This window comes from Cibotium barometz, chromosome 24, assembly GCF_041138505.1.
Source record: "Cibotium barometz isolate CiBa-2024 chromosome 24, ASM4113850v1, whole genome shotgun sequence".
Lineage (NCBI taxonomy): Eukaryota > Viridiplantae > Streptophyta > Polypodiopsida > Cyatheales > Cibotiaceae > Cibotium > Cibotium barometz.
The window spans coordinates 10,658,985-10,683,778 of NC_141069.1; the positions used below are offsets into that span (position 1 = coordinate 10,658,985).

Sequence of the window (24,794 nt, forward strand, 5' to 3'; positions counted from 1 at the left end):
AGGCTCATTTCATTCCCGTGCGTAAGACGATCAAAGTTGATCATATGGTGAAGTTGTTCATGGCGAACATCTTCAAGTATCATGGCTTGCCTTCGTCTATCATCAGTGACCGTGATCCACAGATGACAAGTTTATTTTGGAGAGGGTTGTTTGACAACATGGGTACAACTCTCAAGTTTTCATCTTCGTTTCATCCACAAACAGATGGTCAATCGGAAGAGGCTAATTCTACAGTGTTAGATCTTCTTAAGTGTTATGTGTCAGAGCACAAGCAACAATGGGAAAAGTATCTTCCTTTGGTGGAGTTTGCATATAACAACACCGTCCATACCTCAACGGGCAAGGCGCCTTTTGAGATTGTGGAAGGAGGGAAGAAGGTACCACCTATTTTGCACACAAAGGATAAGATCTTTGAGGCAGATCAGTTTGTGGAGAACCTGGATGAAGCTTATCGGAGAGTTAAGTTGGCACTCCAGAAAACTCAGCAAAAGCAAAAGAAAGCAGCAGACCGTCACAGACGTGCATTAGAGTTTGCATTGGGTTCTTTTGCGATTTGAAAAAAGGGTAAAGAGCCCTTATTCCCTAAGTTGAGCATGCGCTATTATGGACCTTTTCAGGTATTGGAAAAGATTGGTGACGTGGCCTATCGCTTGAAGCTACCAGATCACTGGAAGATTCACAATGCATTTCATGTGAGTCTACTTAGACCTTTCCACGGGGATGTGCCTGAGGATGTATCAGATGAGGCTTAGCCAGAAGTTGAGGAACTTGATGAGGTTCTTATTCCAGAGCAGATACTGGCACATAAGGAAAGAAAGGTACCAGGTAAAGTTTCCCGTCGCTATCTAGTGAAGTTCAAGAACTATTCACTCATGGATGCGAAGTGGATGGAGGAAGGTGACTTACAGATTCACCTCAGGTTTTGCAGCATTATCTCGATGCCTTTGAGTTAGAGCCGACTCTTGTTACGGCTCATTCAAGTTCAGCAGAGCATGGGTCTGAAGTATTACCTGATGCTCAAGAGGGGGGTAGCACCTCCACTCCCTTGATACAGACAGGCTCAAATGGCATCTAGAGGTCGCTTGGTGCAGTTTTTGTCTCACCCGAAGGTACTGATGGCTGACAGTACATCTGTTTATGGGACTTCTATGATATATGTGTACTAGTCACATTGGATGTTGTGGTTGTGTATGGTTCAATGTTGTTACATATGCATGGCTTAGAGAGATTGGGACGCTGATCTTGCCATATTGTACATTTCACTTTGGATATTTTGCTGTATCACCAAATTGCAATCGAGGATGCTTGCCATTTTTCAAGAGGGGGGTATGTCATGACCCTGTGAAAGTGGAACAGCATGAGTGTCAGCATGGTGGTTGGTGAGCAAGATAAATATTTAATGATTCATATTTGGGTGCCCGGACAAATAGTTATATGTGTGGACATCCCCAAGTGTGAAGGGGGACCAAGGGATTTATTAGTTATAATGTTTTAACCTTGGGTGGCCCCTAGGCATAAGTGGCCCATAGAAACTTTAATGAACATTAAAAAGGGGCCTAAGATATTTATGGAAGGAGGGCCACTCCACTTTTGGAGATACACGCCTCTTTCTTTTCTCTCTCTCTCTCTCTCTCTCTCTCTCTCTCTCTCTCTCTCGCTTTTGGAGAGAGGTCGTGCAAGTTGGCTGCGTGGAGGAGAAGGGAAAAACAGTCGGCTGGCTACATAGAGTACTGCTGGTTTTCCTGCGTGGAGAGTAGCTGTACAGTACAGCAGCTGTGAGAAGGCTAGTACAGACTAGTACGGGTGCTGCAGGCTGGTACAAGCGGTGCTGGCAACCAGAGTACGGACAGCAGGTACAGTCAGGTACAGTGCAGTCTCGTACAACTGGTACAGGCGACGGCTGCTGTACGACAACTAGCACAGGCAACAGCTGCACACTATCTGGTACAGGCGACTGCAGGGCGACCAGGCACAGACCTGTACAGATAGGTACAAGCAGGTACTGCATTCCTGCCCAACAGGTACAGGTGGGACTGTTCAGTCCTGAACAATTGCAGGCGGCGCATCATCAGGTGCAGGCGGCGCTTGAAGAAGATTGCTGCAAGTACTGTTCTGAGGTGGCTGCAAGGGGGGCAAGTACAGACAAGTACACACATGTGCTGCAAGTACAGATCCGTACAGACAAGTGCACACGTGTGATGCAAAGTTGCTGATGCAAGCAGCTGCAAGTACATACTGGTACCGTCAATCCCTCTGGTGCAGAACTGCGCATAAAAATTGGTAAACTCTGAACATATCTTTCTTTCTTTTTTTCCCATTGGCTTATGTTTGCTACAGAGTTGTTTCTTCTGGCCCTTTGTGAGAGGAGGGGTATGGCAGTTTGAAGGGTGGAAACAAAGATTGGACAGTGGATTTGTATTTAGGCTGAGTTTGAAGCCGTGTTCATGGAACAGCTAGATGTATGCTCAAGGCTGCCCTGTTGAATTGTCTTGGTTAATCAGAGGAAAACACAGTGTGTTGCTTTTGTGGGACACAGATCTGTATGTGAATCCTCTATGTTAAGAGGTCTTGAGGGCTGCCAGATTGGACATGCAGGTTTACTTTCTTTGACAGGCTTTGTTGTACTCGGTTATACATTCCATTGAATTGTTTTAGTTCTGGAGCATTCTAGCTCTTGCTAATTTGTTACTTGTTTGGACTACAATTGGAAGGGTGACTGCTAGTCTACCGCACTTTGGTTTCTACCAAAGGCCGGTTTCACCAACACAAGAGGTAGAGACAATGATATGCCCGCTTCCAATGCTTTACATACTCATGTGGTACATACGAGGGGACAAGAACATGTGGGACAGCCATCCTGTGGTAAAGAGAAAATGCATGAAGGAGAATCCATAGCCTTAAGGGCTAAACTTACCCATATGCAGGCTCAGAATTGAAGCATTACTGCCAGGATCCATTGGTACATGATTGTTTGAAGGCCAAGAAAGCTGAATCATTTATGGATCATGCCATGGCAGTGATAGCTCTTGCAAGAGTTGCACATGCAACCGAGGGATATAGCACATGTATACTTGGCTCGTACTGAGGGTGCTTATGGAGAAAATGCAACTATCCCACAGGTGGTTGAACAAGAGCACGTCTAAGAGAATGAATCCTCGTATAATTAGAGAGGAACCATCGGCAACTGCACGCCTTGTAGGTGTATCGTATGTAGCCCGTGAAGAATGCAATGTTTATGGCAGTGGTCAAAATGTATATCAAATGTCATTGAAGACTGAAAATGTACACGCGCAATACCTGCAATATGGGCTGCAATTTTCTGTTGGTGCAAATTGAAAGATGTAACTACATGGTCCAGTGTTGATCATTCCGGATTTACAAAAGCCATTCAATATGGAATGTGATGCATCTGGAAATTGCAAAGGAGCTATCTTAAATTAACAGAGACATGCCGTGCCTTATGAGAGCCATAGATTGCATAATGCAGAGTTCTCTTGGCATTTATAAGAAAGAGCTCTTCGTTGTAATTCATGCACTAACCATATGGAAACATTACCTTCTTGGAGCTAATTTCATTGTGAAGATAGATCACCAGAGTTTTGAGGTATTTTCTTACCCAAACTAAATTGTCAGAGAAGCGTATAAGCAGCCAACTTTGTCACGTGCATCCCGCACTTGGATGCCACGTAGACATTTCTGTACAGAAGGTGCAGGACCTGGGATGGCGAACTGGTCCCATGTGAGCCCAGTCCGGGACGAGTCAGCCAGGGATCCATCTCAGTTGTCCGAGGTCAGGTGTGCATCGTCCTGCACATGAGTCCAAGGTCAGATGTGCATTGTCCTGCACAAGAAGCAGTGCCAGTCCACGCTGTGAGTCTCCCTCTGGAATGATGTCAGATGTTCTGTGTATCTGGTTTGCAACTGGATGCCAGGCCTCTGTAGGCATGTAGGTTTGCATGTAGAGAAGGGGCCAGCCCATCGGGCTACCCCAGTGAGAAGGTTTTGCACTTGCACTTGTAGTATGGGCATGGGGGAGGTGTAGAACCACCCCCAAGGGGCCAGGAGGGCCCAAGCCTTGCCCACCAGCCAAGGCAAGGGCTGGAGGGGCTGTCGGCCAGCTGTACTACTGCTGGACAGGCAGCCGACTGGGTCCAAAGCCCTAATATGCAAGTCGGCCAGGTGTAGGGGCAGTCCCCACACCTATGCGCAGCATGCCCAGCAGCCAGGGGCTGTCCCAGAAGCATGCGCAGAATGGCCAGATTATTGCCTAGTGTGAAAACATGGGTTATTAAAGTGTGAAGGTATTTTATTGAAATATTCAGTCGTGGAGCTTCCTGAAGCCAGCCGACTGGATGCAAGAGGGGGTATAAAAGCCCAGCCAAGATCTCATTCATCCCATCTCATAATTCACCAAGTGCTCCAAGCAACCAAGGGCCAGGACAGCCAAGAACATTGCTAAAGCTAAGGGGTGAAGGACTGAAGGTCAAGGGCAGGTTTTCCAGCCAAGAAAAGGTCAAGTACTTTGTATTTGTTTCAGATTTACATCATTCTAATAAAGCAAATACACCATCCGTGGTGGGGGCCCTACAGAGGGTAATTGGGACCCAATACTGTGTCCTTCTCCATCTCCCCCTTCTCTCTCTATTTTTTGCACATCGTCTTTCAGTTTGTGCGTTAATTCCGTCGCGAAAAGAGTGCTGTTTTCTGAGTTTTGAAGTACCGATCCTTCTCCGAAGCTTCCGCATATTACAGTGGTATCAGAGCCTACTTCAAGGACAAAGATTCAGCAAAGAAAACCAGAAAATTTTTTCGCTCGTGTGGTTGGTTTTTAGACGCCGGTGGACTACCCCTTTCGGAGTGACTCCTGTCCCTCGAAGGACGGTTGGTTTTTAGCCTCCGGAAGCCTCCGGAAGTCTCCCACACAGATAGTGGATGGTCAGATTGCGTTCCGGAAAGGAATTGCATATTCCCGCTATGGCGAGCTTCGGCGACGAGAGAGAACCAGAACCATGGGACCAGAGTGCACCAGGCAGCCCAGCGAGGGCACCCGGCTTGAGTGTACAAGACATGTTCCAGCAGATGATGCGAGCAATCGCAGACCAGACAACCAAGTTGGATGAGCATAAGGCGCGGATTTTGGCTCTGGAGGAGCGTTCTCGCTCTCCAGCGTCGCGTTTTCCATCTCCTCCTCCCTCTCCTTCCGTACCCCAGATACCAGATCCTCGTCACAGGGACCCTCTCGAGGGGTCACAGCCGCAGCCAAGCTCCTTGCTTGAGATGCAGTTGCGCGCATTGGAGATTCGACAACGCGAAGACGACGCCATGCGACGAGTGGAACACGAGCGTTACCTCAGAGCCTTGGACGCCAGATTGACACCGGCGGCGCCCTCGAATCATTTTCCCGAGAAAATGAATTTCAGTAAGTATAATGGTAAACTCGATCCCACTACTCTGTATTCATGGTTACATCGATTTGAAGCTTACTTTGCCGCAGTTAGGAAATCAGATATTGACAAAGTGATCTTAGCCAGTTGGTATTTGGAAGGTGAGGCCATTCCTTGGTGAACTCAGTGGGCTCATGCCCACACCAGATCAGGTATGGCAGCTTATGGGTGGGACGAGTTCGTCCGTGACCTTAAGCAGCGGTTTTTACCGCCCCACTACCTTGAGCGACTCGAAGACGAGTTCAGGGGAGCGCGTCAGAACGCGCAACCAGTCCTTCAGTTTGCCAATAGAATTTCGACCTTGTGTCTGCAATTAGGCTTATCTGATACGGACAAGAAAGGGCAGTTTTTGTATCGCCTGGACACGCAAATCCAATGGGAGGTGCGTATGTTTAGACCAGCCACCTTTGAGGACGCACTCTCGCTTGCGCAGAGTGCAGAAATGAAACACAATGGTGGCAAGCCCAAAACTTCCCAGCCGGCTTCTCCCAAGGCTAACGCCTCGGGGGGCAAAAGCCAGAACCAGACGGGGTCTTCCCCAGGACAGAGCCCGGGAGCCTCTGGCTCCAAGAACTCGAACAATGCGTCTAAGCTTACTCCAGACCAGAAAGCGGAGGCTGGCAAGACAGGTGGCAAGTTGAGTGCTGAGGAGCTTTCTCAGTACAGGAAGGAGGGTAGATGTTACTTTTGTCACACAAAAGGACATACTTCTCGGGATTGTCCGAAGAAGCCTCCAAAGGCCGCCGCCGCCTCCACAGCTTCCGTGGTGAGCACAGCTCCCCCACAGATCCCAGCGGCTACCCCTACTTCTTCAACCCCCGGTGCTTCAGTTGGAGCAATTATTAGCCGGGAGCTCGAAGATAAGCAGAAGGGCGCCCATGACCAGGAGTATGAGCGCAACGAATTGCTCAAGTCCTTTGGCTACATAGGTGGCCAGAGAGTCGTCTTGTTTGACAACGGCAGCACGGAGGATGTGATCACGGAAGAGGCCGCTAGGCGTGCCCGTTTCGAGCTAACTCCGGTGGACAAACAAGTTGAGGGTTTTAGCACAGGTATGACAACGAGCGTCAAGTATGAAGCTCTAGGTGCTAAGTTAGTAATTCAGGGCATAGAGTTTGTGCGTGACTTTATGGTTGCCCCTCTTGTAGGAGCAGACATAATTTTGGGTATCCAGTGGTTTCACAAGTTTCTTCCTGATGTCAAGTGGGACAAGCACACGTTCCAGATTGATCGGAATGTGTCAAACACCCCGGTGACCATTAAGTGTGAGCCAGGTATTCCAAACTTTCCGCTCATAAGCCACTTGCAGGCTAAGCGAGCAGTCAGGAAAGGCGCACAGTGTGCGATGATTTACATCCAAACAGCCCAGACGGTGGCCAGTGCTTCCGAGAAGTACTCGGTTCTCCATGAAAAGTTCCAGAAGATTTTTCTTCGGGACAGTCTCCCTCCCCAGCTTCCCCCGTCTAGACCGGAGGATCACAAGATTGACCTCCTCCCAGGCTCGGAACCCTCGAGCAAGTTTCCGTATCGCCTTTCTAAGGCAATGGAATCGGAGTTGGACCGCCAACTCCAAGAATTGTTGCAAGCTGGCTTCATCCGCCCCAGCGTGTCGCCATTTGCAGCACCGATCTTATTTGTCAAGAAGAAAGATGGGTCTTCTCGGTTGTGTGTCGATTATCGTGCACTCAACAAGCTGACTATCAAGAGCAGATTCCCGATGCCTCGAATTGACTATATTCTCGAGAGGCTGAATGGAGCTAAGGTGTTCTCTAAATTGGATTTAAAGAGTGGGTACCACCAGGTTCGGATTGTTGAGGGGGACATCCCCAAGACAGCTTTCCGTACAGAACGGGCCCACTATGAATTTGTGGTCATGCCATTTGGTTTGACGAACGCCCCAACTACATTTAACCGCATGATGATGCGTATTTTCCGGGAGTTGATTGGAGTGTGTGTGTTCATATTTCTGGACGACATACTCATATTTTCAGCTACAGTTGAGCAGCATGACATTGATGTGGAGAAAGTCCTTAAGTTGCTGGAAAGCAACGAGCTCTATATCAATGAAAAGAAATCAGAATTTTATCTGTTCCAGGTACATTACTTGGGATATATAATCAGTGCCGAAGGCATTCGACTTGATCCGGCTAAAGTGGCCGAGATTGTTAACTGGGAAGTACCTCAGACTGCTTATGACATTAGATCATTTGTGGATATATGCCAGGCATATTCCACCCACATTGACAAGTTTTCTGATCTCTCGGCAGACCTCACCGATCTGCTAAAGGGAGTGAAAACAAGGAGGCACAAGATTCGAATGACTCCACGAGCGTTGGAGGCATTCCAGAACCTCAAGGTGGCTTTGTCTGAAGCGCCTTGTTTAGCCCTTGCCACGTGGGACGAACCATTTCAGGTGATCACCGATGCGAGTAACATCGCAATTGGAGGTGTATTGCAACAGAATGGTCATCCAGTAGCTTACATGTCTCGTAAGTTACTGCCCGCCGAAAAGAATTACTCAGTCTATGATCGTGAACTCCTAGCAGTCATTCAGGCCTTGAAACATTGGAAACATTTTCTGTATGGCCGTGACTTCGAGGTTCGCACTGACCATCAGGCATTGCGCTGGATTCAGACGATGCCAAGTGCACAGTGGAGTGATCGACAACACCGCTGGAGTCAAATATTCCAGCAGTTCGGTGGAATGATTAAGTACCTTCCAGGAAAGGCCAATCCAGTGGCCGATGCTTTGAGCAGGAAGGGACAAGTATCTGCGATTCAGACCACTAGACTTGCCCTTGTTGGTACAGGACTAGAAGACATGAAGCACACGTACGCGGATTCCGAGGAATTCGGTACGCAGTGGGAACAGGCATTGGATGCCACAGGACCATGCCATTTTCTGATACGCGATAGTTGGCTTTACTACAAAGGCCGACTGTGTGTCATGAAATCATTTCGGGCAGCTCTTCTCCATGATGCCCATGACGCCATTACAGGTGGTCATAGGGGCATGAATTCGACTCTGGAGAAATTAGAACGGCAATACTATTGGCCAAAGATGAGGCGTGATGTGTTTACATATGTACAACGCTGTGACATTTGTCAAAAGGTGAAAGCTCCTCGTGGAAAGAAGATAGGGTTGTTACAGCCTTTGCCAATTCCTGAGGGTCCTTTCCAAGACATTTCGATGGACTTTGTCACAAATCTGCCTCCCAGTCCGAGTAAGCGTAATACACAGTGTTTGACTATTGTTGACAGGTTCAGCAAATTTGTGATGATTATTCCTTGCAGGGCCAATGTGACCGCCGAGGATGTTGCCTAGCTTTTCATTCGGCATTGGTACCCGATTGGTGGGATTCCTAGGACCATAGTGTCAGACCGAGATGCCAAGTTTACCAGTCATTTTTGGAGGGCATTGTTTGATAATTTTGGTACTAAGTTGAATTTTTCCAATGCATTTCACCCACAGACAGATGGCCAGACAGAGATATACAACCAGTTGGCCTTTGATGTGCTGAAGTGTTATGTCCACGATCAGCAAGGTAAGTGGGAATCGTTTTTGCCTTTAGTTCAAGCTGTTTTGAATGACTCTTTTTCTTCAGCTATTGGCAGGACTCCATATGAGGCAGCGTTTGGAAGGCCTTTCCAGTCGTTGTTAACCAGGACGTCGTCTTCAGTACCAGAGGCGAACAGAGTGACGGAGTCTTACCAGGAGATCCTAGAGTCCGTTAAAGACAGATTGGCTAAAGCGCAAGAGGCCTACACTCGACAGGCCAATAAAGACCGAAGGGACATGAAGTTTTCGGAAGGAGATTGGGTATATCTTCGGATTATGAAGCAAAGATTAAAGCAGGTGGGCAAGCGATGCCCAAAGTTGTCTTTCAGGAGCTTCGGACCATTCCCCATCCGGAAAAAGATTAATGAGGTGTCTATGCAGTTAAAGCTACCTCCGAGTTGGACTATGCACGATGTATTTCATGTCAGTTGGTTAAAGCCATATGCAGGTCCACCCCCTTCAGAGGTCAAAGACGAAGCGGAAAGTAATGGTTCCAGAACAGATCCTTCTGCACCGTTTCAAGCATGGCTCAGGCCGAAGACTACGACAGTTCCTCACGAAGTTTCAAGACCGAGGAACTCATGAAGCGGTATGGCTCGACAAAGAATTTTTCGAAGACTATCCGGCATTATTGACGGATTATTTGGAGGCTATGCAGCTTCCGTCAAGTTAAGCAGAAGGGGATGTCACGTGCATCCCGCACTTGGATGCCACGTAGACATTTCTGTACAGAAGGTGCAGGACCTGGGATGGCGAACTGGTCCCATGTGAGCCCAGTCCGGGACGAGTCAGCCAGGGATCCATCTCAGTTGTCCGAGGTCAGGTGTGCATCGTCCTGCACATGAGTCCAAGGTCGGATGTGCATTGTCCTGCACAAGAAGCAGTGCCAGTCCGCGCTGTGAGTCTCCCTCTGGAATGATGTCAGATGTTCTGTGTATCTGGTTTGCAACTGGATGCCAGGCCTCTGTAGGCATGTAGGTTTGCATGTAGAGAAGGGGCCAGCCCATCGGGCTACCCAGTGAGAAGGTTTTGCACTTGCACTTGTAGTATGGGCATGGGGGAGGTGTAGAACCACCCCCAAGGGGCCAGGAGGGCCCAAGCCTTGCCCACCAGCCAAGGCAAGGGCTGGAGGGGCTGTCGGCCAGCTGTACTACTGCTGGACAGGCAGCCGACTGGGTCCAAAGCCCTAATATGCAAGTCGGCCAGGTGTAGGGGCAGTCCCCACACCTATGCGCAGCATGCCCAGCAGCCAGGGGCTGTCCCAGAAGCATGCGCAGAATGGCCAGATTATTGCCTAGTGTGAAAACATGGGTTATTAAAGTGTGAAGGTATTTTATTGAAATATTCAGTCGTGGAGCTTCCTGAAGCCAGCCGACTGGATGCAAGAGGGGGTATAAAAGCCCAGCCAAGATCTCATTCATCCCATCTCATAATTCACCAAGTGCTCCAAGCAACCAAGGGCCAGGACAGCCAAGAACATTGCTAAAGCTAAGGGGTGAAGGACTGAAGGTCAAGGGCAGGTTTTCCAGCCAAGAAAAGGTCAAGTACTTTGTATTTGTTTCAGATTTACATCATTCTAATAAAGCAAATACACCATCCATGGTGGGGGCCCTACAGAGGGTAATTGGGACCCAATACTGTGTCCTCCTCCATCTCCCCCTTCTCTCTCTATTTTCTGCACATCGTCTTTCAGTTTGTGCGTTAATTCCGTCGCGAAAAGAGTGCTGTTTTCTGAGTTTTGAAGTACCGATCCTTCTCCGAAGCTTCCGCATATTACAAACTTCCTCTCCATGTTGCATTTTTAGATCTTACATACGCCAGGAAAGAAGAATGTAGTGGTAGATGCATTGTTACGAAAGTCGTATGTGTAGCTATCTCGGTTGCTTCTCATGGGAACTTGTCTGCCATGCGTGATTTTTACCATATGGATGTTACATGCGGAAGCTCTGAGATGCTTCTTTCAGCCCTAAACACCATCTAGAACATGCTGATGCAAAAATGCATACAGAAGGGAGAGTAGAGAGAGAGAGAGAGAGAGAGAGAGAGAGAGAGAGCTGGAAATTCAGTATTTCATATGGTACAGAAAGGTACATAATCCCTTGCAACCATGGGCTGCCTTCTGGAAAAGGTAGAGAAACCCTATCCCTAGTCCTATGTCTAGACCCAACTCAAAAGGAGTTGAATGAATGAAACAATGAGCATATAAGCCTTATATAGGCTTAAGAACACCTCATGGACTAGCCAACTGCTGGGCATCAGGCCCTTAAAAGCTTGTCGGCCAGGTGTGGGGCAGCCCACACAGGCTGCCCAGCAGCCCATAACAGATGTGCATGCCGGCCAGCCAGCCAGATATGAATGCGCATGAATTTCTAGCATTTAATGCTACTTTAGCAGTCGTGATGCTATTTTCAGTCAGCCAACTGGGTAAAACCAGCCGACCAGGATCAGTGAGGGGTATAAATACCCAGGGCATAATTCAGTTCCACCTATCTCATAATTCACAAAGTGTTGGAGCTAACTCAAGGGCCAGGACAGCCAAGGAGAAGCTAACGCCAAAGGGTGAAGAATTGAAGGTCAAGGGCACAGGATCCCCCTCAGCCAAGAAGGTTCAGGTTCAGTCTTTTATTTTCAGATTTGCATCATTCTAATAAAAGCAAATACGTCATTCGTGGTGGGGGCCCTACAAAGGGTATTCGGGACCCAATACTGTGTCCTCTCTCTCTCTCTCTCTCTCTCTCTCTCTCTCTCTCTCTACACGAGAGACATGGATATCGCCTACACAGCCTCTTCCACCGAAGATGCTATACTACAGAGATCACTTCATGAGTATCACTGATGATGGATTTATAGAGAGGCCTAGATACATGGAGGGCTTTTTACCACACGGCTCCCGAGTGGCTATTGGTCAGCTCAGAGTTTCATCACACCGATTGGAGATTGAGACTGGCAGAGCAGCACGGATCCCCCGAGAGGAGAGGGTATGCAGATTGTGCAGAGAGGAGGTGGAGAGTGAGGAGCATTATGTATGCAGATGCAGATGCAGAGCATATACAGCCATCAGAGAGAGATATCCCATTTTATTCAGAGAGCCACATTCCCTACGCCAGATCTTTGAGACAGCAGTCCAGCGCATACTGGGGAGATACATTCTAGACATACAGCACCACAGAGAGACATTATTACAGGCTCAGACAGCTCCAGAGGGGGGGCGACAGACACAGATTACTACATTTTTTCAGAGATCCATACCCCTCCCAGCCCCTACACGGCAGGGAATTACTCTCCAGAGAGCAGAGACACTTAGAGCCCGCAGGAGACAGAGGACACCTGGCTTTCGGACACCACGCCTATACCAGAGAGAGATGACAGAGATCAGAGCTCAGTTTCACAGAGAGGGTGCGGAGCGACTGGCTCGCTTCAAAGCACACCCAGGCATGTTCTTCAGGGAGCTGTGGACACCCCCTTCACTGATGTATACCATTTTATACCCCCAGTATGGTACAGGATGGAGCTAGCTAGGTTGCATATCATGATTGTATACTCCATGCATATAGCTTTGCATTCTCCTAGTAATAGAGCTCCATCCCCTGCACACCCAGATTCAGCTTTTTTATTCAGTACTTTTTCATTTTGTTGGGATGACAGAGGATACCCCATACAGGTACTCCGATTTGTCTCATAGGCCGAGTTCGGTCTTTTGAAAGACGTTAATAAAATCTTTCTTTCTTTCTTTCTTTCTCTCTCTCTCTCTCTCTCTATTTTTCTGCACATCTACATTCAGTTTTGTGCGTTAATTTCGTCGCGAAAAGTGTGCTAATTTTTAAGTATTGAAGTTCCTGATCTCCCCCAAAGCTTCCGCATGTTACAGTGGTATCAGAGCCTACTTCAAGTGTAAAGATTCAGCAAGAAACCAGCAAATTTTTCCTCGCTCGTGTGGTTGGTTTTCAGACTCCGGTGGACCACCCTTTTCGGAGTGACTCCTGTCCCTCGAAGAACGGTTGGTTTTCAGCCTCCGGAAGTCTCCCGCACACATAGTGGATGGTCAGATTGCACTCCGGAAAGGAGGTGCATTTTCCTACTATGGCAAGCTTCGATGACGAGAGAGACAAAGAACCTTGGGACCTAAGTGCACTAGGCAGCCCTTCCAACCCATCCCATGGCTGGCAGGCACAACCAAGGCCCTCCTGGCCCTTTGGGGGTGGTTCTACACCTCCCCCATGCCCACATAATTGTTCTTGGGGTAGTCCTATGAGCTGGCCCCATCCCTATATGCAAATCCTACCTGTCTACACAAAGGTTTGGCATCCAATGTCATACCAAATACACAAAACCACTGACATCATTCTAGAGGGAGACTCACAACGCGGACTGGCACTGTTTCATGTGCAGGACAATGCACACCTGACCTTGGACGCATGTGCAAGACAATGCACGCCACACCTCGGACGACTGGAGTGGAACCTTGGCTGACTCGTCCCAGACTGGGCTCACATGGAACCAGTTTTCCACCCCAGGTCCTGCACCTTCTTGTACAGATATGTCTACGTGGCATCCAAGTGCAGGATGCACGTGACAATGGATGCTGATTTTGCCACTATTTGGGTTGATTAGATGGCTGATCATGCACATACCTCCTTTGTGATCAAAATGGGTTATCTTATGAAAGATAATTGTCTATGTGTGGTGTCTAACATAAGGCAAAAGGTTTTGGATGAGTGCCATGCTCCTCCATATGCTAGTCATAGAGGCATAATGCCTACTACGCACATGATTGAGCGGTATTTCTTTTGGCCAGGTATACGGAAGGACATACAAGCATATGTACGTGCAAAAGGCAGGGTTGCTTCAGCCGTTGCCAATTCCCACACAACCATGGGAAATTATTACAATGGATTTCATTATAGATTTACCATGCACCCAACAGGGTAAAGATGCTATTTGGATAATTGTGGACAGGTTTTGTCACCAAAATTGGGGACCCGGAACAACAGACCAACACTTCAAATATACCAGACAGAGCTTTGAAAACATAGCGGAAGAACCATAAACAATACAATAACACCGCACTAAGCCGGAAGAACCGTCCCCCCCCTAGGAACTTCTTTATTTAGATAGAAGTAAACCAAGGTGCGGGTGCATACAACACCAGATTTTCCACAAAGCATACACGAGAATGTTACAGAGTTCTCTTCTCAGAATCAAGACAAATCAGTCAGGCAAAACTGTCCAAAAACTGTCTCAAAACGATCCATAAATCAGCTCATAAACAGTCTCTTAAAAACAGCCCCAAAAACGGAGACTCAAATCAGCCCCATAAGAGCTCTCAAAACTGTCATATTCCTCCAAAACAGCCCCATAATTGTGGCCAGAAGGCGGCTCATGAAGAAGAAATACCAACAGCTGCCACATGTGCTCTCTAGTGCATAAGAGAAAATCCAGCTACCCTCGGCCACACCCATGCGGCCAGCACTAAAAGGAGCAGGAGAGAGAACCACAGATTAGCAGCAGCCCACCTGTATGACCAGCGCAAGAAAAGGCGAATGCTGTACGGCCAGCGCTGAAAGGAGCAGGAGAGGGTATGCTCAAAAATAGCTGGGCTGGCCCAAAATATCCACTTTATGCTTTTCCAGGCTTGTAGCCCAAGTTTCATGTAGGTGCCTTCTTTTGTCCACCTCTCCATGCCCAAAATAATAATATGTCCAACCAGATTTTAATAATGTGTGGACACACTCGTCTTTCAAGCCAAACTTTGCCAATAAATGCTTTAGCTTTCTTTTCTGGAAAATTCCCATTCACACCTTGGAGGTGAAGGGACCAAAAGGTGACATTCCCTCTGTCTTATAAAACAGTTATCCGCAGCTGTATAAGCTTGATACCATTGAAATATTCTTCAAATAAAGCAAATGCACTGCCAATTTATAATATTTCATAATCCATGCATTAAAGCCATAAATCCAGTTCCACGATCCGAAGTCAGATACGGGCACAAGAGCCAACCGTATTAAGAAAGAAACTTTATCCTATCTCGAGCCAAATGCTCAAAAATAGCTGGGCTGGCCCAAAATATCCACTTTATGCTTTTCCCAGGCTTGTAGCCCAAGTTTCATGTAGGTGCCCATGCCATAGTTACCACGGAACGGGAACGTTCCGGGAACGTCGGATGCTAGAACGGGAGCGGGAACGGGAACGGGAGCGGATCGGGAACGTCGCGGAACGCCACGTCATATGACATGTCAGCATATGACACAAAAAAATGTAACTTTTTGTATACGGATAGCCAAATATGCTTCCTAATATTTGCTCCCCCAAGACATGAACATACATTTCTGCAAGCAAAACAAACGTTCCGCAAAAAAACAAAAAAACAAAAAAAAAATGGTGGAACGTTCCGGCGTTCCGAGAACGTGCCTTCGCCCGGAACGGCGTTCCGGCGTTCCAGGAAGGCGGAACGACGTTCCGTGGTAACTATGGCCCATGCCCAAAATAATAATATGTCCAGCCAGATTTTAATAATGTGTGGACACACTGTCTTATAAGCATTATAAGTCACTTCAATAAATAAAATCCCATGTTGCTCATGTACTGTAGCCGTCTTCCAAGCCAAACTTGCTTTAGCTTTCTTTTGTGGAAAATCCCCGTTCACACCTTGGCGGTGAAGGGACCAAATGGTGGCACCCTCTCTGTCTTATAAAACAGTTGTCCACAACTATATAAGCTTGATACCATTGAAATATTCTTCAAATAAAGCAAATGCACTACCAATTTGTAATATTTCATAATCCATGCATTAAAGCCTGTCCACCACCTTGTCCTGAGTGAGCTCCCAATTACATGTAATTAGCACCAAAACATGTCCTAACATGTGCTTGAAGAAGCCAAAGGCTTCCTTCTAGTCCAAGCTCCAATGATATTGTCATTGTTCTTTCTTGGGCCCAAAGTGTCAACTGTTCACTATCCCAATCGTGCACCACCTTAGTTATCCTGACCTAGGGTTTACCCACCAATAGCATTCGGGTATGTTGTCCCGACTCCCAACATCCATTATGATGAATGTTGCTATTGGAATGAAAGTTGCAGCCAAGCACAAAAACCCCCACACACACAAAGAAGCAATCGTGAGAGTATAAGGAAAGGCACAAACAACAATGTATTGAATAAAGTACCAAAGTACAATATAAGTGAACCTTATAAGTAAAATAAGGGCAGGTTCACATGCATAAGATGATAGATCTCGGGGAAAAAACCCCTCTTATGGAGGGTAAAAAGTGTCTCATTTGGTCCTACTGTTCACCCCTAAGTACCCTGCATCTGACAACAAATCCTCCTTGGAGTGATGAAGTGAAAATGTATAGGGATGGCTTATCAATCCCCGAAAGGGGACAAGCCCAAAGCTTTGCGGAAAGCTTCGAACTTTTCACGAGGAAGTGCCTTGGTGAACAAATCTGCCAAGTTATCATGTGTAGGTACATAAGCCAAGCCGATCTCTCTTGTAAAGAGTCTTTCCCTGACATAGTGATAATGCACCTCAATATGCTTAGTGCGAGCATGAAACACGGGATTCCTCGCAACTGCCTGTGCAAATCAGCCATAAGGCATTTCACCAAACACACTCAATTGACATTGTAAACGCTGTCTTGTACTCAGTTTCACAGCTGCAAGTGGCCAGTGTTGGTTGCTGCTTGCTGAGCCATGATATACATGATCCACCAAGACAAAAGCAAAAGCCCCTAGGGGACACTCTAGTGTCATAAACAACCAGCCCAATCCAAATCACCAAAGACATGCATCTGTGAATCACTCCCCCGGGATAGTATAAGCCAAGAGGCTCAGTGCCCTGTAAGTAGCAAAAAACCCGCTTACAACCTGCCAATGCCTAGAACCTAGGCTGTAAATAAGCCTGCTCAACCGTGAGACCCCAAACTGAATGTCTGGTCTCGTATTGCATAAATAAATCAACCATCCAACAGCCATCTAATACAATGTGGCATCAAATGAATCTCCAGGTTCTTGAAGACGAAGCCTGGCACCTATCTCAACTGGTGTAGCCACACGCTTACAATCTTTAAGCTGAAACCTTCTTAGTAGCTTCTGTATATACTTAGACTACAACAAAACAATGCCAACATCACGCTGGTATAGCTTCTGTATGTACTTAAACCGAAGGCCCAAATAATAGTGCAACGGACCCAGATCTGACATCTCAAATGTATCATGTAACTCAGCCTTAAAGTCTGAAATCTGATCCACATTAAGACCTGTGTGAGCAACAAGACCTGACGGGTGGCACTTCTGCTAGGAGTCGGCGCAGAGGCATTCGAAGGCTTTATTAAGCCTTTTAATAAGATTTTGCTAAACCTTATAAGACTTTTAATAAGCCTTACATAAGGCTTGTAAATGGCTTGAAGCCTTACTTTCATGCGGCAGGGATAGATGACAACTAGTGGCAAGAGCAACGGGAGAGAAAACAATCAGTTCGTGGCAAGAGCAATGGCAAGTGGAGGCGAAGCGGACGGAACCGAGGGTTTGCTGCAAGTACAGTCGAATGAAGGATGCAGGCCTCCACCTTGTTCGTGACTTACATAAGGCTTGTAAATGGCTTTAAGCCTTGCTTCCACGTGGCAAGGATCGGCGGCAAGTCGTAAGAGCAACAGAAGAAAAAACAGTCAACGGTGAAGACGTCAGTCCGTGGTGGCAGAAGCAATGGGAGGTAGAGCTGAAGCGATTGGAACCAAGGGTTTGCTATTGTAACTATTTGTCCTTCCTAGCACTCCTTTCACATGATGGAACCATTGCCCGGACATTGAATAGATAGAAGAAGCATGGGGACAGGGACCATAAGGTCCATTATGGTCAAAAAGCTCCATTATGGTCAAAAAGCAGATAAAAGCAAAACGTCAAACTATGTTGACCACGAGCCAAGAGCACCACTGGCAAGAGGGGACTGAAGCCGAAAAAGCAAAGCACAAAAGAACTTTGAAAAGCTGGTTTAATTTGAGTAATATTTGAAAAGTAAAAAGTAAAGTGAGAAAAGCAAGGCAAAAAGCATGGATAGCTTTTTGGCAAAAGGCAAGACCCCTCCTCTAGTATAAAACTAGCATGAAGCTCCTCATCATGATCATCAATCTCATCGTTGAAGGGTGGAGTTAATCATTGTCATCATCATCAACCTTGGAGCGTGGAGTTTCTCACCGCCGCCGTCCATATTGTGCCTCATAGCACAACCGCCTGGCTACTGTACGTTCTAAAGCGCCGCCAACACGAGCTGCCTCCACTTGCTGAACCACCACCTGCCTGTGTGCTGCTAGCGCCACCATCACTAGCGCTACTGCCTGAACTGTTGTGCACTGCCTGGCTACGCCACCTGCTGACAACACTGCCATTGCCGCCGCCTACGCCTTCTGTTCAACACCTCCTGAGCCGCCAGTGCCCGCCTACAATCACCTGACTGCCGCCAACTAAAATGCCACCTGCCTACTGTACTGTGGTCGCCCGCTGCCACTATGCACCGCCTACAGTACCTAGAGCCGCCGCCACCTACCGTCACCAGCCACGTGTCTGGCTGCTATCTGCCACCTGGCCGGCGCCTAACCTACACAATGCCGTTGCCTGTGTGCCACCTGCCACTCGACAGCGCCGCCTACCACCGCCCACTGTTATCTACGCCAGTTGTCCTACTGCCACATATACTTGATCCTAACCGTACACCCTGGTGCGTCCTTTTTGAGGATTGCTTCTACTTCGGATTGGACACAGAACTTACTTCTGAACATCAAATACTTCGTCATCTGGTGTATCTTGTGTACAAGCTTGGGGTGCCTTGGACTTGGATTTGAACTTGGATTTTGGATATTGAATCTGGAACTAGCCCCGTGAGAGATTCTTGTGGGTCATCCCTATGGTGTGCTCGGCATCATGATCTCATGCCTCGACATCGACTTTCTACATCAGCATATTTGTTTGCTTTTGTATTCATTGACGTATTTATCCTGACTTACGAGCCCGTGGATTGTTCCTGAATAAATTCTTGAAAGGGACGGGGCTTGTTCTCCGCTCAGTGTGTGTGTCCTATGCAAAGTTCCCTAAACCCTTCTCTCCCCCCCTCTGTATCTTCTCTCTCTATATTTCTCTCTATTGGATATGTAGTGGAATCTGTCACAGCACGCCCCGCTGGGCTTACAATGGTATCAAAGTAGGATTTCTCTTGAGAAATTTTTCTTGGGGTGACAAAGCCATGTCAAGAGTAGAGAGAAACCAAGGGCCTAATGAAGGGAACAACTATGAAGCCGATCCAAGACTTCAAGATGGGAACCAAGGTCGTCAATCCATATTTAGTGCCAGAGACAGAGGCTATGGAGTCTCAAACGCGAATGCCATGGCTGCCAGTGTGCAGAGAGAGAGAGAGAGAGAGAGAAATCTTCAAGAGAGAGATTGCATGACTCAATGATCAGTAGATTAGACTAATATAAAGCCTTCACTAAGTACAATGCTTTTATAGCCTTTGGAGGCTCATCTAGATGACATCATTGCTTATGTCAAATAGGTATAGTATCTAGATGTTCTAAACACCCTAAGAGTGGTTTCACACACACACACATAATATCTAGCCTTAGAGGCTGTTCACACACAAACAGTACACATACATGGACACACTAGACGTTAACTCTCTCTCTCTCTCTCTCTCTCTCTCTCTCTCTCTCTCTCTCTTTTAAAAAAAGAGAGAGAAAAGGTCACATCTCTTGGGACGACAAGAGCTTCACACCTGTAGCAGCTGAGAAGAAAGAGAATACTCCAAATAAAACAGACAGCTTCAAAATTTATACCTTCTCGCAAGGATGCCCACAGAAAGATTCTTTCCCAACCAAGATATGGCCACCATGCAAGCAAGCAATGTGATCTGTGTACAAACAAATGAGAGCAAAACAATGAGAGACTTAATCCTCTCTAGACCCTATAGCACACTGAAGAAATCTGTACATTCCAAAACCTAGATAAAAACTGTGGAAAGAAGTGCCTCGCTGCATACATTAACAGGAATGAGAATGAAAGAAAGTGTACTACTTACATCGATGCTCACACTGACTGCATAACACCACAGCTAGCTCCGCCTCTTCTTCACCATGCTGGCTACCACCGCATGCCCCACACCTACACTTCGGACAGTACCAATTCCCTTCTGGAACATTCTGCACCATAATGTTAAGAAATTAGAGCATATTTCACAGGTTCTATAGAAATAAAGTAGCATCAAATGGATGCCATTCTCTAATACCAATAAATCAAGAAAATTCTCACATCAATCTGTAAGCAAGATGCATGGAAAGTTGAAGGACAACGATCACAGCAGAGTAAGTCTCCACCATCTCCGCAAAGCACACAGGTGTCATCGTTTGTGTCATCCGCAGTCACCCCTACATAATTCTGTGTCTTTCTGAAATGGGTTTCAGCATCCCAAGCTTCTAGTTGACAGTCCAGAAGAGATCTTCCTGAGGTAAGAACAAAGGTCGGCTGCGACTCTCCCACATGACTTCCACCATGTGCTTCAAAATTGTGGATAGTGTAGACGCTCTTGCAGCATCTGCACAATATCCCCTCCCGAGTCACCACCCCTTCCTTCAATACCTGATTGTTCATCCGATCCACATAGAAAATCTTCTCTCTTTCCAAAACTGCACCCCTATCTATCATCCATGAAAAAACTGTTTGCTTGCTATGGCATGATAGCTCCTCAGACCCGTCATCCATGCTTAAGCTAGCAGGACGGACCTCAAGTCTGAAACCGGACCGTACTCTTGGTTTTTTTCCCTTCTTGCATGAAGCCTCTTGCTTAGAAACTGTCACTTTAGTTTCGTTACCTTTAAAAAGGCCTTTCTTCAACACCTTCTCTTTTGAATTGACTCGACTCTGATTTGCAATGGCCTCACACCGAGAGTTGGCTGGTTTAACCAGAGCTTTGTTGGCACCCTTGAGCACACAAGATGCCTGTTTCAATATCCTTGCAGTTCCTTGTTTCAAAAGCATCCTATCCTTCTTCGACCTAGGCAGAGACCCACTTTGTAGTTGTTTTGTTCTCGAGGAGACTCTGCTACTTAACATCCTCCTACCCGATTTTTCCAAAAAGCTTTCGCTGTCCAGCTTCCGCTTTCTCCCCCTTCTCTCATCAACAGAATCAGCTGATGTAAGCCTATGTGTATTGGAGTCTGCAGCATTCATCAATTTGGGACTATTTATTTTGCTTTTATCTAGTGTTTTTCTCTCTCTAAACTTCTTTGCAAACCTTTTCAAAATACCCAAGTCTCCCAGCAAAACATCTGTCAATTCAGCATTTGTCAGTTCTGCCTGCCTGATAACATCTTGTGCATTCTCCAAGCGTGTACCTGAAATACTGCCTGACTTTTTAAGAGCTGACTGCAGCCGTTCGTCCTTGCCAAACCTTGAAAAAACTTGTTCAATCGCACTCTTGTCAGCTTTAACAAGACCTTTCCTCCGTTCTCCTCCATGCATAGAAGTTCGTTTGCCCTCCTCATGAGTGCCAACCACAAGGGATGCATCCTTTGAACTCCACTTTCCGACGGTTTTAAGGGGCTTCTCAGCTTGTGATTTCTTGAAAGCTTGCCATGCTCTTGGAAGAGACCAATACGTATGACCTTCCGGTGATCGATACACCGCGTCTTGGTAGTCCCTACTCTTCCTAGGTCTTAACTCAATTGTGAAGCCCGCCTCTAGAAGAGCTTTCTTTGCAATGTCCCGAGTCAGAACCCTCAAACTTTTGTCTCTTATCATGGGAACTTTCTCACATGAAGCTGTTGCTTGATCCAGCTCAATAGAAGACCTTGACGTGTCCTTTCCCTTTTCATTTTTCTCACCCATTTTCAATGCTGCACCCATATCTAATGCCTTCCTCTTCAAAGCATCAGCCTGCTTTCGAAGCACCAAACGGTCTCTGAAAAACCTCAGTGTATCAGTATCTCCTCCCCTCTCGTTTTCGCTGTCAGATACTATACCGTCCTCTTGTCCTCCTGTCCTCACATCTTTCTCTTGCAAACCATCCTTTACTTTTGTCTTCCCCTGTAAAGTGATTTTATCAGAATCAACCTGTGCCTTCCAGGGGAAGGTCCCTTTTCCTAAACCCAACTTCTGTTCCTTGGATGTTATTGATTTTGCTAACTTGTTCCCCTTCTCAATCCTATCCTTCCCATCAAAACTATCTCTATCCAAAGAACTCGAAGTTCCTTTCTTGGGTGTTTCCAACTTGTCAGATCCCACAGATTGCTGTGTATCCTCTTTTTGAGGCAGTGCAGGTGAACAGATATTGTTTTCATTATCCACATCTGATTGCACCCTACTGTGGATAGTGCCATTGTCTGATATATTGCCCCTGTCACCGAAACCTGATTCCTGTGGCATCAACTCACAGATTCCCTGTAGGTGGACTTGTGGACTAGGAATGACAAGCATAGGATGAGAGACCAGCGATTCTGCGTCTTTCTCACAAGGGCTTACATTTACTTCCCCATTCCGTCTCCTATTTTCACAATCGATACCATCATGAAAAGATTCCTCCTTGACAATAGTTGAAGTGCACTCTCCTATATCCTCTCTTTCAAGAAAATCCTTCCCAACACCCCTAGCTTTGATGTCATCACTGCACGGCTTGCTATCTTCATCAATGTGTTTTGTACGCCACGGTTCTTCATAAGTAGCCTCTTCACTCCTGCAGCCTGTCACCTCAAGCAGACAATTTGAGTGCAATCTAAGGAGAGGAAGAACCACTCCACCACTTTCTGGGCATGTCAACTGCAGAGGCTCTTGACAGATATCCTGGTCATTGCTCAAACGATCCAACAATAACTGTTGATGAGAATGAGAAAGCTCAGTGTCTCCACTCCTTTCCTCACCAGCTAAAGCAGCTGCCGCTGCACCTGATGCATACAATGTGGATTGTAAGATGAGCATTGCAAAACATGGGCATGGTCAGACCACTCTTACATTAAAAATGAGACTACCTTGGATGAAATAGACAGTGTCCTGACGTAATTCGCCTCCTGCTGCATTCCCACCTTGAAGTCCAGCATCTGGAAATGGACACTCTCGATTTGTTTCGGTCCTGCAAACTTTCATTTCACCTTGCGCATAATTGTTTTGATGCAGCTCCACTTCACGACCTTTGCACTCAGTGTCTGTGATTGGAATCACCTGCACCAGCAAAAAGAAAAGAGACACTGAGAAATCAAAGCATCCACCACAAGAACAAGGACATTGAACACTCCTGTGCTGCAGTTTGATAACCTGCCTCTTTTCTTCCAATGCCTCGTCTTTTCAAGAACCTTGATAAATTGCAGCTTCCTTTCATACTCCATCGCCCTGTCACCTCATCCCAACATTGTGACACCCTCAGGTCCTTGGCTCGGACCCTTGCCAGATCTCCTTCATCAGGGTAGATGACATTGACAAATGCGTCATCCTCCAAGGAAACAACGTCATCAAGGAGGACAGCCTCCCACCAAGCATCTTGGAAGAAGACGTCCACAAAAAGTCCCCCTTTCCAGGTAAGAGGAGAGGGCTCTGTGCACGAAGGGGGTGAAGGTCTCAGTAAGCCACGTTTCTTGAAAGGTGGGGGAGACGGCATGAAGGGGCCTGGTACAATATTCTTCTGTGGAGTGGAGAATGTAGCTGGGGAGATAGGTTTCTCCATGCTTTTGGCTAATGGTATGGACTCTCGGAGTTTGCAAAGGCCATCATCTGTGAGCAGCTCATCATACTCAACCAGGCGGCGGCCAGCTTTGAGACCAACTACGGTGGCAGCGTGCCAGGAGCCCCGCAACCCTATATCCTTCTGTCTCACCTGCATGAAATGACACGACATGAGGGCAGAAAACCAAGGGGCAGAAAAAACAAAAAAAGCTAGGGATATGTGCAGATAAAAAAACTAGGGTTTAGTTTACTGTGCGCAGCAATCGAAACTTGTGAAGAAACCGACTCTAGTGTAAACATCTAGGGTAGACAGAAAGGAAAGCTTATGGCTTACCTCAACACGCTCTCCTTCTCGAAGTTTCGGAAGGTCTTGCGGAGAGGAACTCTGATCAATATCCATATCCATATTGATGTGTATTTATGCAGAAGAAAATCACCCAATAACTCTGCCAGCACGGGGTGGCATTCCTGTGCACACACAAGAAGGGGAAAAGAGAGAGAGAGAAGAACATAGAGAGCCCAATCGCCCTTAATCACAATATATGGTTGCTTACCCTCAGCACTCTCTCCCTCTCTCTCAGAATCGTGATGGATGGAGTCGAGCTCTCATGTATATTTTGTTATGAAATTTTGTTACGAACATGCTTTTTTTTCACCGACCCTTTTTCCCCACTCGTATTTTCTATTTGTACCTACTCGTGGAGCTCTCTCCTTCCATGCAAAGACCCTCCTCGAGTCAAGTAATCTTATGCTGAGTATTAACCCATCAAATTAAGTCAGTATCATTATCATTATCATTCTTTCAAAAGACAAGGACATGTTCTCATCAACGTACACATCACATCACCCTTAGATAAAGCTATAAGTTTCTTCACCTTAATGATTGGTGTCCAAAGGTTAAACTCACAAAGCTGTAACCAGCTTTTTGCTTTGTCTTCTCCCATGAGAGTTGACATAGTAGCTCCATATCTTTTCCCATAGATTGTGTGTAGTATGTACCTAAGTACCTATCTATATCTTTTCCCATAGTATGTACGTAAGTACCTATCTATATCGTCCCATAGATTGTGTGTGATATGTGAAATGTGCACAATAGAGAA

General features: G+C 46.7%; 1 protein-coding gene across 8 annotated transcripts in view; it reads right to left on the reverse strand.

The window, feature by feature from the left end:
* Positions 1-24,478, reverse strand: part of LOC147624907 (uncharacterized) — an 80,775-nt gene extending 56,297 nt beyond the window's left edge. For 7 of the 8 annotated variants that reach the window (XR_015268883.1, XR_015268882.1, XR_015268880.1 and 4 more), the window contains exons 1-6: positions 24,029-24,478; positions 23,294-23,845; positions 23,007-23,196; positions 20,296-22,922; positions 20,066-20,186; positions 19,824-19,897 (exon numbers count right to left, since the gene is read on the reverse strand). Coding sequence is in view for 3 of the 8 variants with exons in the window: in XM_086818151.1 (XP_086674277.1) it covers positions 19,824-19,897; positions 20,066-20,186; positions 20,296-22,922; positions 23,007-23,196; positions 23,294-23,845; positions 24,029-24,100 (3,636 nt within the window). In the remaining 5 variants the exon portion in view is untranslated. The remainder of the gene's footprint in view (positions 1-19,823; positions 19,898-20,065; positions 20,187-20,295; positions 22,923-23,006; positions 23,197-23,293; positions 23,846-24,028) is intronic. The other variant, XM_086818153.1, reaches the window with a different exon arrangement.
* Between the last annotated feature and the right edge of the window lie 316 nt (positions 24,479-24,794).